Source organism: Podarcis vaucheri, assembly GCF_965113315.1.
Source record: "Podarcis vaucheri genome assembly, chromosome: 4".
In the NCBI taxonomy this organism is placed as follows: domain Eukaryota; kingdom Metazoa; phylum Chordata; class Lepidosauria; order Squamata; family Lacertidae; genus Podarcis; species Podarcis vaucheri.
This window is the reverse complement of record NC_138762.1, coordinates 30494919-30512587: the sequence shown is the minus strand read 5'-3', so window position 1 is coordinate 30512587 and position 17669 is coordinate 30494919. Positions and strand designations below refer to the sequence as shown.

Sequence of the window (17669 nt, the reverse complement as noted above, 5' to 3'; positions counted from 1 at the left end):
CAACTGGAGGGGAAAACACCTGGCATTTAGATACTTTAATGCTCTTTTAAAAAAATCCCTACGGTGATTTGGAAATTTGCAAGAAACACCGCAATCCTGCAGAGATAGTGGTTCAGAATGCTAATAATGAGATTGTTAAGACTCTCTAGTGATATCAAAGGGGCTTGAATAAGCCCGTGGCCAGTAGCTGCATGCATAGTTTTGGAAAAATAAGTTTAACATATTTCTTGTTAAACCAACACAGATGGTCATGTCAAACCCCTTTTTTAGCATTGTAGGAACTGCAGTGAGCAAACCTCATTTCCTCTATCACACATGTGGAGATTGAAAGCTTCCACTTTCAGTTTTGAGGAAACTGCAGTTTACCATTATGACCAAATTAGGGACACTCTGGTTTATTCTATTTCTAGTTAACTGAGTCAAACAAGTTTATGAAACCATGTGCTCAGTCCTGGTTTGTTGAACAGGGGATGGTGGAACACATTAGAGGTTACCCACTATGGTTTAGCATGATGTGTGAACTGGGCAATACCATACACAGTAGGAACTACAGCAATGAACTTTAAAAAGAAAACACATGATTTGCAAATACAGATCAACATGCATAATGAATTCTCTCCAAGTGCACCACGACTACTTTAACAAGTGTTTGAAGTTTCCTGTATACTTCCTTAAGTTTATAAATGATAATAATATTACTAATTTTATTATTTGTACCCCACCCAAATGACTGTGGTTCCCCAGCCACTCTGGGAGATGCATGTTTTAATTACACCTTCTCCCCTTCTCGTTACAATAACAGTTAACAACCACATGTGAAGTGTTAAGGGTCCAGTGAATAAGGTTCTGATTGAAAGACTGCCTGATGCAAATGGTCTCAAAGCTAACTATGAAAAAATTAAGTGGCTGACACTGTGAATACTTTGCCTTAATATTTTTTTGGCTCTTTTCTTTCACTTTTGTATTTCAGGATGAAAAGCTTTGTTTTATGTTGAGGAAAGTTATAGCTTTATAAAGTAGATATGTTCATTGACTACTAATTAGACTTAGCTGTTAAAAGACACAATGCAATCCAGATACCTTTCCCATAAACAATAGGGACTGTTTATAGTAAGGCAGTGCACATAGATGTAAACCAGCTGTATTTTCACTGCACAGTCTTTATCAACATATTACAGACAATATATACGTTCAAGTGCCGATATGAATATATCATAGTAAGTGAATCAATCATGCCATATACCTGTCAAAGGAGTGATACTGCATTGGGAGAATAGGCTGAGCTTCTCTCTTTAGTGCAGGATCAGGGTACGGAATAGGATCAGGCCCACATTCTGCAATTTCAACAGGGGCTGCCACCAGACTTTTTAATATTTCCTTGACATTGATGCCCTTGCTTTGGCTGATACTTGATATTGAGGATGCAGGTTTCAGAATTTCACTGGGGCTTTCTGTTAAACTTTCCTGAGATTTCTTCACCTCAGAAGACAAAGTAGACAGTAATTCACTCATAGCATCAGGACCTGTGCTTGTTTCTAAGTCTGTCCCGTTCAAGATACTGGGCATTTGCTCCTCTCCAATTCCAGAATCGGTATGAGGAATGGAGCTTTCCAGCTGAATATCTTCAACTGGCGTCGGAGTTTCTTTTTCTTTTATATTATCTGGAAATACAGCAGGAGTCTCTGCAAAACAAAATTATTTTTAAAAAACTAAGCTTGAAAATTAGCATTCCTGTATCAATAATCTTTTATCAATAGAGGACAAAACTCTAGGTGTGCTGGTAGAGGCACACCTAAGAGGCACACTGTGATGAACCTGTTATGAAACCGACCTCCAGAGCCAGCCTAAGACATTTTGGTACCTCAGGTAAAAGACAGGATGGTGTGCCACATTCCTACATAGAGAAGCTGACTGGAATGAGAGTTAAATCTTCGTTTTACACTAGTAACAGGTTACTGTCCTCCACCACACTTGAGAGCAACAAGATAGTTATGGGGTTTTAAGATAGGCCACCTACCTGGCACACACAGTTCTGACCTCTAAATAAATGAGTCCAGGTAGCTACAACCTGCGTACTTGCTTCCTCTTTCAAAAAGAAGCCACTGAACAATTTCCCAATTCAAATGATCTATAGCATTCCAGAAACAGGAATTCCAGATCTTAGGGATAATATTATTCTCTACTGTTATATTTTCATTTTTTGAGCATATGGTAAAAGACAAACTATTTTTTTTACATAATTATGTGAAAAATATAGATTCTCTCCTGATTCAAGAATACCAAACATTCCAAATGGCTTCCTACCATCCTACCCACAGCTGCACAAGGAAATCAAAGATATGAGGACACTCCATAACTGAGGACAGCCTAAATTATGAGCCAAATAGTTTGCTAAGTAGATTATATGTAAACTAAGAGCTAAATATCACAAATGTAAATATTACTTATTTGATTTCAGTCACATTTAGTTTTAAGAATGCTTAAAATCAAACATAATTGAAGTGCCCTATTTCCTGAAACTGACAAACATATTCAGTAGCTAACATTTCAGCTTAATTCACTGCATTTCTATCCTCCCTTCCTCCAAAAAGCTCAGTGTGGCATACATGGTGTTTCTCCTCATCTGCACAACAACCCTGTGAGGCTAAGATATTTTACCTGGATCAAAGTCAACCAGTAACATTTGTGGCTGAATGAGTAGTTGAACCCAGGTTTTTCCACTCTTCAGTGCAATACTTACAGCCCATTATTGTAATATGTAAATAACTTCAATGTACACTTTTTTATTAATAATAACTATTACCATAATTTACTTTCTAAACTGCTGGCCATTTTATTTATGACAATTTTGTGAAAGGCTGTCTCTAGACATATTTATTAACAGGAGCAGCATTTATATAGTACTTTCCCTGTGAGTTTAAAGAGCTGCACATATATTATTTTAGTAATCCTTGCAACAGGCCTGTTGTTGTTGTTTAGTCGTTTAGTCGTGTCCGAGTAGGCCAATATTATCATCTTCATGCTGTAGACAGGAGACTGCGCTCTAGAGAAAAGCAGCTTGTTGACGGCCAACTAGAAGGTGCATTGCTGAAGTGCAATTTACATTAAGGGTTTCACATCACACTCTTTAACCACTGTACTACATCTCATTTGATCCTACTAAGAACAATTGTTTTATGTCGACAATTTTTCAAAATATCAGAAATCCCCAGTCAAGCTTAGGAAAAAGTTATGGAAAGTTGCTCTATCATAACACTACATTGTTGCAAAGGCCTATAAATATTTACATTAAAAAGTCTGAAGAAGAAAGGGAGAGGGAGAGAGAACTCAAATTAAGCAAATTGGAGCAAACAAAGTGCAACCAATTAAACAACTAACCTTTATAACTCCAATGGAGTACTCTCAAAATGATTTTAAGGGGAGATCTCTGGCAACAGAGTATAGGTAAGGTAATTGCATGATATATTTCACCTGTGTGGTTTTCAAGCACCTAAAACAGCTATGGAAAGGGAGAAAGGGACTTGCTACTATGCTTTGACCCTTTTAAATTCACCCACCCCCCAGGCCAATTCTGATCTTCTTCAGAAGTCAAAGGATATGGAACATAGCAACTCCATCTTCCCAAGCCTTTATCCCATTGTAGTGAAAGAATGGTGTACGCTGCCACAGAGACTGGAACCTCTGCATGAGTGCTAACAGGCAACACCTGAGCAGACTAAACAATCACATAACGGAAGAGGTGCTCATGCCACATGCAGGCACTCCTCTCACCTTTCTCAGGATGCCAGAGCAACCATATTTTTTATTTCAGAAATAACCTTTTTTTCCTTTCTGTTAAGATTTCGGCATTAAACACCAATTTTCTCTATTTCATAAAACCGTGTGCCTCTGATCTTCGAGTTTTATCACAAAGTTGACTTTTTACACCTACTTAGGTACAAGGAAAACTAAAGAGGGGCAGCAGCAAAAATGATAACCAATTACATGTGTTTAGGTTATAATTTATAAACCTGCTGTCAAAGCTTTCAACGATCCTCATCAGTTTACTGCAGCATTAAGACATAGCAGTAGACAAAGGAAGGAGAAATGCTAAGCCTGGTAATTTTAACCTTGTCTGGAAGAAAACAGTTGGGTGCCAGATGCCTCTTTCCTACCATTTTTCACTGTAATTGCAGAGTTCATTTATTACACCAAAGCAAAAAAATAATGACGCTAGTTATGTAAATTGGTTTCTGAGATGACCTCCTTCTTTTGGGGAAGGGCTGTGGCTCAGTGCTAGAGCATCTGCTCTGCATGCAGAGGACACCAGTTTCAATACCTGGCATCTGCAGGTAGGGCTGGGGATGCCGGATTGAAACCCTGGAGACACCCTGCCAGTCAGTGTGGGCATTATTGAGATCGATGGACTAAGATTCTGATTCAGTATGAGATAGCTTCTTATGTGCTTTTCTCAGCATGCCTTGATTTGCTGAGAGTTTTGAAGCATGCTTATCTATTTTTGCCTACACGAATAAATTCAAAAGGGTTGATACGAAGCTACCATTTCAATGATTTATCCAACACATAGGTATTTTATCCCAAGTTGGAAGCTAACCTTCTCTCTTTATGAAAGAAAATAAAAACAGGCTCCAATACTTTGTCTGGCTCAGCAGTAGACTTGCATGAGGTAGAGTTATCATCTGGAAAGCCATTTCCTCTAGTCCGAGATCGCACAGGCCAAATAATGTGGCCTTATTGCACCCCATGGACCAGAGCACGCCAGGCACTCCTGTCTTCCACTGCCTCCCGCAGTTTGGTCAAACTCATGCTGGTAGCTTCGAGAACACTGTCCAACCATCTCGTCCTCTGTCGTCTCCTTCTCCTTGTGCCCTCCATCTTGCCCAACATCAGGGTCTTTTCCAGGGAGTCTTCTCTTCTCATGAGGTGGCCAAAGTATTGGAGCCTCAGCTTTACAATCTGTCCTTCCAGTGAGCACTCAGGGCTGATTTCCTTAAGAATGGAGAGGTTTGATCTTCTTGCAGTCCATGGGACTCTCAAGAGTCTCCTCCAGCACCAGAATTCAAAAGCATCAATTCTTCAGCAATCAGCCTTCTTTATGGTCCAGCTTTCACTTCCATACATCACTACTGGGAAAACCATAGCTTTAACTATATGGACCTTTGTTGGCAAGGTGGTGTCTCTGCTTTTTAAGATGCTGTCTAGGTTTGTCATTGCTTTCCTCCCAAGAAGCAGGTGTTTCGTGACTGCTGTCACCATCTGCAGTGATCATGGAGCCCAAGAAAGTAAAATCTCTCACTGCCTCCATTTCTTCCCCTTCTATTTACCAGGAGGTGATGGGACCAGTGGCCATGATCTTCGCTTTTTTGATGTTGAGCTTCAGACCATATTTTGCACTCTCCTCTTTCACCCTCATTAAAAGGTTCTTTAATTCCTCCTCAATTTCTGCCATCAAGATTGTGTCATTTGCATATCTGAGGTTGTTGATATTTCTTCTGGCGATCTTAATTCCAGCTTGGGATTCATCCAGTCCAGCCTTTCGCATGATGAATTCTGCATATAAGTTAAATAAGCAGGGAGACAATATACAGCCTTGTCGTACTCCTTTCCCAATTTTGAACCAATCAGGTGTTCCGTATCCAGTTCTAACTGTAGCTTCTTGTCCCACATAGAGATTTCTCAGGAGACAGATGAGGTGATCAGGCACTCCCATTTCTTTAAGAACTTGCCATAGTTTGCTGTGGTCAACACAGTCAAAGGCTTTTGCATAGTCAATGAAGCAGAAGTAGATGTCTTTCTGGAACTCTCAAGCTTTCTCCATAATCCAGCGCATGTTTGCAATTTGGTCTCTGGTTCCTCTGCCCCTTCAAAATCCAGCTTGCACTTCTGGGAGTTCTCGGTCCACATACTGCTTAAGCCTGCCTTGTAGAATTTTAAGCATAACCTTGCTAGCGTGTGAAATGAGTGCAATTGTGCGGTAGTTGGAGCATTCTTTGGCACTGCCCTTCTTTGGGATTAGGATGTAGACTGATCTTCTCCAATCCTCTGGCCACTGCTGAGTTTTCCAAATTTGCTGGCATATTGAGTGTAGGACCTTAACGGCATCATCTTTTGAAATTTTAAATAGTTCAGCTGGAATACCATCACTTCCACTGGCCTTGTTATTTGCAGTGCTTTCTAAGGCCCATTTGACTTCACTCTCCAGGATATCTGGCTCAAGGTCAGCAACCACACTACCTGGGGTGTACGAGACATCCATATCTTTCTGGTATAATTCTTCTGTGTATTCTTGCCACCTCTTCTTGATGTCTTCTGCTTCTGTTAGGTCCTTTCCACTTTTGTCCTTTATTATGGTAATCTTTGTACGAAATGTTCCTTTCATATCTCCAATTTTCTTGAACAGATCTCTGGTTTTTCCCATTCTATTGTTTTCCTCTATTTCTTTGCATTGCATTGCTTGTTTAAGAAGGCCTACTAGTCTCTCCTTGTTATTTTTTTGGAAATCTGCGTTCAATTTCCTGTAACTTTCACTATCTCCCTCGCATTTTGCTTGCCTTCTCTCCCCCACTATTTGTAAGGCCTCGTTGGACAGCCACTTTGCTTTCTTCCATTTCCTTTTCATTGGGATGGTTTTCGTTGCTGCCTCCTGTATAATGTTACGAGCCTCTATCCACCATCACTATAGGAGCCAGCAATTACAGAATAGGACAATGGCCCCTCAAAAGACAGCTCTTCTCAAGTCCTAGAGAGCACTGGCTTCTGTGAGCTTTCTATGACAAGCTGTCATCCACCCTGCCACTCTAGTTTGGATCTGGCAGCGTTGACCACTGGATTCAACTGGATTATTAGACTATTGGGTAGGACTGCAACAGAAGACTTGACTAAACTACCGCCTTGCCTTGTTCCTGCTCTTCAGGATGTGACCCCTGTCATATCAACAAGTGCCCTAGCATCAATCTGGCCTCCCCAGAAAATCTATGCCAGCAGAAGACAGGATCATATCCCAGCTTGAATGCTTGCAACCCGAATTAAGATAAGCACAGCCCTACTTCCAGACTGCTTCAAGCAGGGCCATGTTCACCTTGATCCTATGAGCTGCCTCCCATTTTCTCTATCCCAATGACCAGAAATTATCTTAATCATTGGCAGGATGTGGTAAGCATCCTCTAGGTCCCAACAAGAGTGTCTTTTCCTGCTGGAATTACTGTTAAGGAGAGGATCCTGGAAGGGTTTTTCTCAAGCCTACTGAATAAAAAGTCCACCCAAAAAGTCCATCCCTGGTGGAAATGATATTTGTAGCATGTTTCTAGTAGAGCTAGTTCAGTCTGGTAGGAAAATATGCAGTTGTAGGACACAATAGTGCCTCTGCTCCAAAGCAAGTATTTAGGCCTTGGGCAGGAAAAGGCAGAGGCAACAGTGAATGTTCCTTTGTGAGCTCACTCCAAAATTGCTCTGAGAACTCAAATCAAATAAATAAAGTTTAAGGCTTTCCAAGCCTCAACTGGAATGCATGCAAGGCATCACTGTTTGGGGGGTGAGTAGTAAGAAATGCATCCCTATTGCTTAGCACGCAAAAATAGTAAAGTAGGTTGCAATAGCAACTGCATAGCAATTTCAAACTTTTATAGTTTAGTCACTTAAAATACATTTTCAATTAAAGCTTTCCTTAGAATCTTCTATAAAAATTATATGTCTTATTAAGGAGTTATGAGCATTGACCAAAAGATGGGAGTGCAAGATTACAAGGATGAGTTTATTTCAATCATCACACACAAAAACAAGTTCTAAGTGAAATCAACGTCAAATTCACCAGAACATTCACAATGACAACACAACAATAGAAGAATGATAATGGCAAACATTTAATGAGGGTTTTGATAGTATATTACTATTAGTCTTATAACTAGAACAGGGAATTAGCCTGACTCACACTTCTGCTGTTAAGGTCATACCATCACAGAAGGACCACAATAGGCACTCCGGCAGGCCAAGCCTAAACATATTTTTTTTCTGGAAGAAAGTTCCAGTGTGTCCAATTGAACTAACTTTCAGGTAAATAAAATTAAAGTTGTAGTAGCAGGTGCAGCATTGGCTATTAAAGTTACAGTCAACTAGGTTAAAATGAAATTAAATAGCACAGAGACTCATTCTGGAACCAGTGCAAATTCCTAATTTAGCAACAATAAACCTTATTGACTGATTGCTTAGCCCATGCAAGAATAATGGTTAATCCAGTGGTAGGCAATGACTGATAATTAGGAAATCCAGACCCAAAGCATTTTTCTGCCCATGAAACTAACAACTCTTGTAAGGGTCTATCAAAAAAGATTTTAACAAGTGCTGTCCTTCATATTCCTACCAAGTTCTGCAGCAGAAGTAGCAGAAGTTGGCAGGCTACTTTGTGGAAAGCCACTAAGAAGTCCATGAAGATCAATGGGGTCAAATCTTCTAAATTAATTCCTAGGCATACAATGTCCAGCAAGGCTGCTAAAGAAATTTCTGTCCCCAAAGCAGCAAAGAAGTCAGATTGGCACTGCTTAAAAATGACGAGTCATCCAAGAATAGCTGCACTTATACAGTAACCACATCATAAAATCACAGCATGGGAGATAAAACAATGCCAATATGTGCAGCTGGATATGTAGCAAATCTGCTGCAAATCAATGGTATAAATTATTTTGCTGCTGTTTATGTACTTTTTAATGCCTGAGATTTATCCTTAATTTTGCAATATATTTGGTGGTTTGACATGTTTTAATCTTGGGTTTTTGTTCACTACCTGGGATATTTATTGATACAAATGATTTTAAAAGGGATCTAACTGCTGTCTCCATTAAGGGTAATGGAAAGCTGCCCTCATTTAAGAAAGAACAATTCCCAAAAGCAGCAAGACCAGCCTTTACTGACTTTGATTATCCATGATCAGCCATCTAATCTAAGATTCTACACACTACTTAATTCATTAACTAATGTAGCTGCTTACACTTAGTAGTAATCCACTAGGTCAGATGTCCTCAAACTGATCTACATGGACCGCTAGCTGTCTGTATGCTCTATTCATAAGGTACATGGATAGCATGTGGAGCTGTCAAGATTATCTCAACTTGGCCCTCAGTCTAGGGCCTGTGATTTTGATAATATGGTTTTGATGAGGATGCAGGCACATGTTATTTTATTTTTCTTTATATTTAATCCAAAAGTTAACCAAGTATTTGTTATACAACAGAGAACAAAGCAAAGCAAAAACTTAAGTGGTCTACCAAGTCCCACAATTTTTAATAATGGGGGCACCCAACTTTGCGAAACACTGCATTAGCTAATTTAGATCCAAAACTTTATTGTTTCATATGGATGAAGTACTGCAACCCTGGTCTCCAAATAACCTCTTAACCATATTTGGGATATTGTAAATAGATGGTGTCATTTTGGAAACATTCCTTCTGTTAATCTTCTTGTTTTTGCATCCTAGGAAGGTAAGTGAATCCATCAGATTGTTATTTGACCTCTGGTCCCAGGGCAAATCTGGACCTCCATTTGGCCCATAGACCTGTTTCAGTCACACTCAGTTGGCCTACATTTCACATTACATATGGGGCAGTGCTTTGCCGATTAATAGTGGTTGCAAAGTCCTTTGTGCAGTGTTTCTGAAACTCAACAACCAGGCGATTGTGATAAGCTTGGGAAGTGCTGTACAGAGCTTTTTGCAAGCCTTATGTTTTTGGTTTTTTTTTTATTTCTTCAATAATTATTGAAGTGTATTCAGGAATAGAGAAAGAATCTCCAGTGTCGTGGCTGTTTAACTAAGTATACTTAATTTCCAACAACTGCTATGGTCTTCTTGGTCAGAATGATCATACCTTCACTTCTGAAGTTTTCATTTAGTGGGGCCATTCTTACCTGCAGAGGTAGGAGGAAAGCATTACAGAGGCACTTCAGACTATTGTCAGGTACGCCACCCTTTGGGCAGAGATGATTTGGCCACAGTACTCCATGCTCTGGTAACTTCCAGATTGGATTATTGCAATGTGCTCTATGTGGGGCTATTCTTGAAAATGACTCAGAAACTGGTTCAAAGGCAACTGGCTGGAGTTGCCTTTAGAACTCATATATATATATATAACTCCTGTTCTAAAACAGTTGCATGCATGTTTCTGAACCCAATTCAAGGTGCTCACTTCAGTGCTTACAGCCCCAAATATTTGAAAGACCAGCAGACATTCTATTGGATGGCCTCTTGGAACAGTTATTTTTCACTATCTTTTTTTCCTAACCACACACATGAAATTTTATGCACACACACTGCTATGGAAAAAGGAAAATACTTTCTATCTAGGTCTCTAAATCATATTCAAGATGTTGATTTGCAAATGTTTTAATTGTGATCCCACCAGATTAGGGTACTTCACACACTTTACTTGTAGACTTTTTGCTGGAAAACCTTATTTGTCAATATCCAAAACTGATTATAGGGAAGGGAAACAAATTTATTAAAATAAGGAACTGCTTTACAGCAGATCAAACTACTGGTCTGCCAATATCTTCGTATTCTGTCCATCAACCACTCTCTAATGTCTCTGACTTATGTCTTTCCCAGCTACCTGAGCCCCTTTTATCTGAAAGGATAAAGGGATTAAGGGATTGAAGCTATGTCCTTCTGCATGTAAAATATTTGATTCATCACTGAACTACACCATTTCTCAGGCACTGCAATATCACATAGCTATCAGGGTAGCAGGCTTGCAATCTAGAGCGCCTCACATATCTATGGCAATATTTGCCTGTTGGGATCTAATTGAAACACTATCATCTTAATAATTGTAGACTATCCATAAGCTTGTCTACCAAAATGAATTAATGACCTGAAATGTAACCTACTGGTCAATTCTTTTTAAAATAAAAACACAAGGTTCTGGAAGTTCCTGAAATGGTATCCAATTTTTTAAAACAGTACTTCCTGTGACAGGAAATGTTCTTACCCAAACACCTCTCCCTTTCCTTTGCCCCTTGCTACTAGATATGTATTGCAGCCTGATTTCCCTCTATGAATGAGTATTTCTATCTCTTGCATAGGTGCAGAGAGCTGCTACTGCTTCCTAGCTTGTGGGTCAACTTCATCTCATCTTAGTCTTTGACCTTTTCTGTTATCATGTCAGATACAGAGTCAATATAAGCCTTTGCAGGAGTAATAATTTCTTGTATTAATTTGTCATCTCTTTCTCGCTGTTTATTTTTTGAGTTTAGCTTCTTGAAAGGTTTAAAATGGGGCTTTTCAGTTGACTGCAGAGAGTCTCTTAAATTAAAAAAGTAAACCATCTTTGCTGTGAGTCTTGGAGTACCTGCTCTCTGCCTTGCAGACCTTTTCTCTTGTCATGGTCAGATCACTTCCTGTTCAGATTTAGGCTTTCAGCACCTTTCCCCCCTCTGCAGCGGCAGGGAACCTATTAAAATGCTCCACCCTCAGAGGCTAATGGATCTAGTGAATTTCCAGACAGCTCTGGGGGATTTTCTAGCTGATAGAACTGGTTCTGTCAAAGCCCTGGCCAAACTCTGGAATATCAGAATGGCTCAGGCTGTTGAAACAATTGCCCCTGAGTGCCCTCTCGCACTTCCTGGAGTCCGTTTGGCTCCATGGCATATTGCAGAGCTTAAGGTTTGTTTTTGTTTTAGCATTATATTGTGTTCTCATTTTTTTTGTTGTGAACCACCCCATGATCTTTGGATGAGGGGTGATATACACATTTAATAATAATAATAATAATAATAATAATAATAATAATAAATGCACTAAGCATTGTACATGTTCAAAGGGGAGAACTGTGCTATTACATAGGTGCACCATGCTGCCTGATCAGGTGGTGGAAGCTAAATATACTGTGATATACAGAAGAAGAAAGCTGTGAATACTGTCCTTTCCTGCTGTAAGAGAGCAAGATGGTTGTGTGTGTGTTTTGTGTGTGTGTGTGTGTGTGTGTGTGTGTGTGTGTTTGCTCCCCCTGGTGATATCAGAAGTTTAGCTCTTACTGCTATCTCCAGTCGCATAGTCCTCCTCATTGGGATTAAAACAACTGGATGCTATAATCCAAAATAAAAATGTCTATATTAAAGACTGAAATAAATGCACAGCTAAACAATATTAAAACATACTACTTCAAGAATATGGTGTTAGATATATTCCTTATCTTTTTTAGTATTATTTTTCAAAGGTTTAAAACATATTGCTAAATAAGAAGAAAAGGAATTTAATGAAAATACCTTGTGCCTTGTATATATCATAGTGCAGAATTATACTTTTATCTACAGCAACTCTCTCCATTAACAAGGTACCTCAAAATCTAGACATAGCTGGGCAGAGGATTTTCCTTGCAGGAAATTGTATCTGTGTGTAACCCAAAGTGTATTCTTATTTACCAAACAGCTATGTTATAGTTAGATTTTGAATTACATGAAATGAAACAAGTACACCCAAACAAGTTAGGAGGTTGTGTTAATATTACCTTTGTAAAATGAGTGGGTAAAGCTCTGCTCAGGAATTAACTTGGCAAGGAATCCATGGTTCAAACCTGGGTGTGGGATAGATGGTATGACCACAACTGTGGAGAAAATCATGGAGTCAATTGTGAGCCAGCTGCTTATCGCCTGTGGCTTGGTCCACTGTGGATCCATGACACAAGTCCTATCTCACTGAAACATGCAAACATGGCACTAACAACGTGTTTCTCAGGGAGAAATCAAGAGATAGGAAAAGAACATACCTTTAAATAACGCGTCATAAAAACAACATTTATAGAAAAGACAGGTATACATAGACAAGACAGGCATGGCCGGAATAGTGAAACCAGCAGTTTCCTACTCCAGCATCACAGCATAATACACAAATGCGGAAACACACAAAATATAAACACAAAATCAGCATGGCTACATTATTTAGTTGATTAATTGGTCAGATCAATCAATTAAAATATCATAATAAATTAAAGTGTTTGGATTTTTCAAAATACAAGTTTCAAATACAAATACTGTAGGTGGCATGGCACCATTTTAGGCATTCTTTCTTCTTCCTCACACAAGGGAATATATTTTCTAGAATGGTGTCTCCTACAACATGTGCGTGTCATCTATCACAAGTGAACCATGCCTCCCCCCCATAATCTTTTTTTAAGTAATAAATTTGTGTAGATTTAATCAAAGAAATTTACTCGAACTATTAGAATATTTCTAGAAACAGGGAAGAACCCTAAAAATTAGGGTGTACACTTAAGAACATGTTTATAGCAAAATACTTTAATGCAGGAATATTTTAGAGTACCCAGTAAACTATCCTATAACAGTTAATAACATGGGTTTGCTTTGAATAAAGGTAACAGCATCAAATTTGGTTTTACTGTATATGAATATTTTACTAATTTTACTGTAAGATGCAAGGTCTTCATGATGTAAACAGTATCAAAGATTAGTAAGCCAAAAAATACAGCTGAAAATAAATATATAGGAACAGGTTTATATGTGTGTGTATGTGTGTGTGTAATACTGAGTTCTAAACAACTTTCATTTGGAAGAAGAAAGCATATGGATACATATGGCACAACCATGAACCAATGCAGTGGAACTTAAAAAACATGGGGTGGGATTCAATGTAGTGCTAAGGAGATCACTCCATCAGCACAAGCATTTCTGCTTGCCCTATGGAACAATTTCCTTGTGTGTTCTGCTGGGGGTTCTCCCAACACTGCAAAGCAAATTTGGGGGCGGCACAGAGGGCATGCGGGGAGTAGGAAAAGGAAGAAGGCTCTGCTGAACTAGTGGAAGGTCTTGCCCTGGGTTCTGCTTATGGAACTGAGTAACTGAATATGGCCCATGGTTCTCAGATTAATAAGGTATGCGATGCAGAAACAATCTCAATGACAGCTTCTTCAGCTGATAAATGAAAACTCCTGACAGCTTCTTCAACTGATAAAAATCCAGCTGAAGAATTAGCTTAACTTGGGAAATTGATAACCATGTTAACTACTAATTTTGTCTGTGCAAAATAAATGTGTTAAAATGAGGAACTGCAAATACCCAAGGAGCAAAACAGGAATAAAACCTAACTATTCGATATAAGATTTCATAGGCTTGTCTACTCAATCATAAAAAGCAGGATTCTCCGGATTGGCCGAAACAATAAATAACTTTTAAGAAGCATTTTAGACCACAGACAAACTAAGTATGCACCTGTATTGGCCTTACTTTAAAAATATTAATTTTTAAAAAACCATTTTATAACCTATAGAAGCTGTTTTCAGTATATTGAATATTTTGCAAGACATGCACTCTGAAGAGGATTCTCTTTTGAAGTTATGCAAAACTGAAAAAATGAATGCATAAAAGTAAACAAATAAAAGTTAACCTTATATGTAGTTAATAGATGATAGATAGATGATAGAAACTGTAGATAGCTATGTAGATATAGATACATACACACTGTTTCTCCTCCAAAAAACTGAAAGTCACTCCTAGGATAGTTTGACCCAATCTCATCTTATAGGGCACAGACTGCCACAGAAAGACAGAGGACCATGAAGATACTTCACTTCTTTAAAAGCTTTTTGGAGCTGGTACTGAATTAAAACTAAGGATTTTGATATGCTATGTTGGACACCACTGCCATCAAATGTTGGTCTTCCTTTCAAAATCCATTCAACATAAATGCACTGATGCACTCCAATTTTCCATCACTGGTAAAAAAGGATGGGTAAGTCTCACATTAATCATCAGTGCACGTAAAATGCCTTATATCAGGTGGTATTATCTGTCCACCCAGTCCAGTACTGTCTAGCCGAACAGGCAGAAACTCTCCTGGTTTTAGGCAGGGGTACTTCCCATAGCCTGCTACACTATCCTTTTTTTCTTTTTTTGAGTGGTGAGTCGGGAATTGATCTTCTGCACTGCTGAGCTATGATGCCTTTCATGCAAAAATACCCAGCCCCTAATGTGGCACAAAGTGGGGGGGGGGGGCTGAGAAAAATCACATCAATTGTGAGCTTAATTAAAACCACATGACAAGTTAAATATAAATTAAATTAACATTTTAAAAAAATATTTGTCTCTAGCTCCATTGCAGAGGAGCAATTGATTAAATGTATACTACTGAGAGGTACCATATCGGAAGATAACAGAACTTTTGACAGCCTGTCTCCTATAGTCCAAGACAATGGCCAAGCAATGCTAGGAATGACAAACCAGACCAAGAAAGCAGAAATATTCCCAAAACAACTTAAAGAAAACAAGACCCATCAGAAACTGAATAAGGTTAATAGGTATCATTTGAACTTTTTTTCTCTATAGTCAAGTATCCATTGTCTAAAAAATTATGCAACATAAACAGAAAAACAGTGGTACCTGTACTTGTTGGTGAATTTATTTCCTGCCTGATATTTCTACCTGCCTGGATTCCAGACCTTGCAGTTTCTCGTTGAGGTTCGAGTATGTCCCGATACTTGGAGACCATCAACACAGAAATGAAGTAAACAACAGCCAAAGCTAAAAACTGAGCCTGCTTGCTATCATCCTGCAGAAAAATCATAAATACAATTAAAATACTCAAAATGTCCTGTCACACTTAACAAATGTTTCTAGACTGCAAACTGTACTGCCAAAGACCAGAGGCACTAGCTTGCAAGGGAAATTGGGGGTCTGACACAATGTCAGGAAGTTGGGAGGAGCCAGGGGCAGAACTGAATTCAGTGGCAATGTGACTTCAGTGGCCGGCGGCTCTTACGTCTCCTGCCACTGCCATGAGGCTGCTTCGACTCTCCTTCCCCTCCATGGCAGGAGGAGGAGGAGGAGTTGTCCATTGAAGCAGTGCCGCACTTGGTTCCACACTCACTCTACACCACCCCAATTTTTGGGGACATGGGGGGGTGACCCTATCTCAAAAAAATAGGGGGGCAAAAGTGCTCAGCCCCCTTGAGCTGTTGCCCCTACAAAGAACTATAATTGCCTAAGGACGATTTCACATTTTCATCTCACTGGGAATTTGTGACTGGATATACAGAGATATAAAGATATATACCAACAGGCATTCATAATAAAGAAATAAAGAGACATACACATCTCAGCAGGAAGCGTGTATACATAAATGTGGTTTCTACAGTAGTTTCTAGTGGAGGTTTTGTTTTAGGCCTGATTAAAAATGACCCCAATTCACAAGCTGCGAATTTGGAAGAGCTGTTTTGGAAACTGGGAGTGCGCAATTCACTGGCTTGTCAGTTACCAGTGAGGGTTTAGGCAAGTGTCAGCTGAGCCCATCTCGGAAGCTGCCTGCCACCCTTTTTTTCCTTCAACAATATCCCCTCAGAACAACACTACGTCATGGTGGCCACCAAGAGGAGGTCCACCAGTGCTTGAAGCAGCAAATTAAAAAGAGCGTGGAACTGCTTCAAAGCAGTGAGCCCCTGTCTGCAAAAAAAAAACCCCTTTCCTAACTATTTCCCTCTGAACCTTTCCCCATCCTCAATATGTAATTTTAAGCCCCAAATTTTCAAGGTACAACCTTTAGCTCAGCTTAAGTTTTAAACTTTAAATCAGCTCCATGATACAGTTTAACAATTCAAGGGAATACCTTTTACTGAATAAAGTACTGTTTTAAGATAAAAGAGTCTCTTACAATTCTAAAAATAACCTGTCCCTGCAAGGTTCCTGATCTTGCTAAATCTGATCAAGTCACCAAGGATGTTAAATTTCAAAAAGTGGATAAAGTCATCTTTACTTAGGGGATTAGATAACAGCTCCCAGTATAAAAATAATTTATTAAAGAAAGATGTTCCACATATACATGCATAATTACTATTTTGAGGGGGGGAAATGCATAGCGTAGATTTACAAATACCTTTGTTTCTCTCCCATGGACATTACACAGGCAAGAAATCCTTTAAGAAAAGCTGCCAATGATAGTACTCACCACATCACGAAATACAACTGCTCGCAGACGATTAATATCTACATCTTGAAGAAGTCTATCGGGATCTTTAATAGGTGATAGGTTACCAGGAACATTTTCCAGTGGAGTCTAAACACACAATAGTTATATAGTTTCAGAAAGGTTCAAGCTCAAAATACTCAGCTGTTCCTACATGTATGTGTGTCTTTGTATGTATCATCTTGTTTCATAGATAAAGTATGGTATTGTAAGCTTTATGAAGTTCTCTAAAACACAGAAAGGGACCTTTAATGTCAAAAAACCTTTAAAGTGTCTCACTTACATACCAGGTACACTTCTCAAAGCTCTACTATTTAAGTGATTCACCTGCTTTGTATAAGGTTACTCAAATGAAACTGCTTAAACAAACACAAATTTCTCACCAATACAAGTAGAGACTACAAAGAACAGTGGCATCCACCTGAAGATTTTAACTTAAAAAGAAAACTTCATATATGATCTTTAACTTTCTCTGCCACTTTATCATCTCTACCAATACCCTGCTTACAGACTCCAAGAAAAAAACAACTAGGCGCATATAATAGTTCAGAACAGCCATGGTAATAAGGCTAAGCAGAACTTTCCCCTGGGAAAATCAGAAGACTGTTCTTGTCTCCTGACCAGGAAAAAGTGCTTTTCTGTTGTAAAGTCTGCCCCCTCTGGATTTATAGAAGGGAGTAACTTCTGTTTTACCAAAGTGACAAATCATCATAAC

At 39.0% G+C, this 17669-nt stretch overlaps 1 protein-coding gene across 3 annotated transcripts in view; it reads right to left on the bottom strand.

Annotated features, from left to right (window-relative positions):
- NBEA (neurobeachin) overlaps positions 1-17669 on the bottom strand; it is a 353050-nt gene that overhangs the window by 243746 nt on the left and 91635 nt on the right. For all 3 annotated transcript variants that reach the window (XM_082221535.1, XM_082221536.1, XM_082221534.1), the window contains 4 exons: positions 16937-17044; positions 15376-15544; positions 12492-12587; positions 1244-1682 (listed from right to left, as the gene is read on the bottom strand). In XM_082221535.1, coding sequence (XP_082077661.1) covers positions 1244-1682; positions 12492-12587; positions 15376-15544; positions 16937-17044 — 812 coding nt within the window. The remainder of the gene's footprint in view (positions 1-1243; positions 1683-12491; positions 12588-15375; positions 15545-16936; positions 17045-17669) is intronic.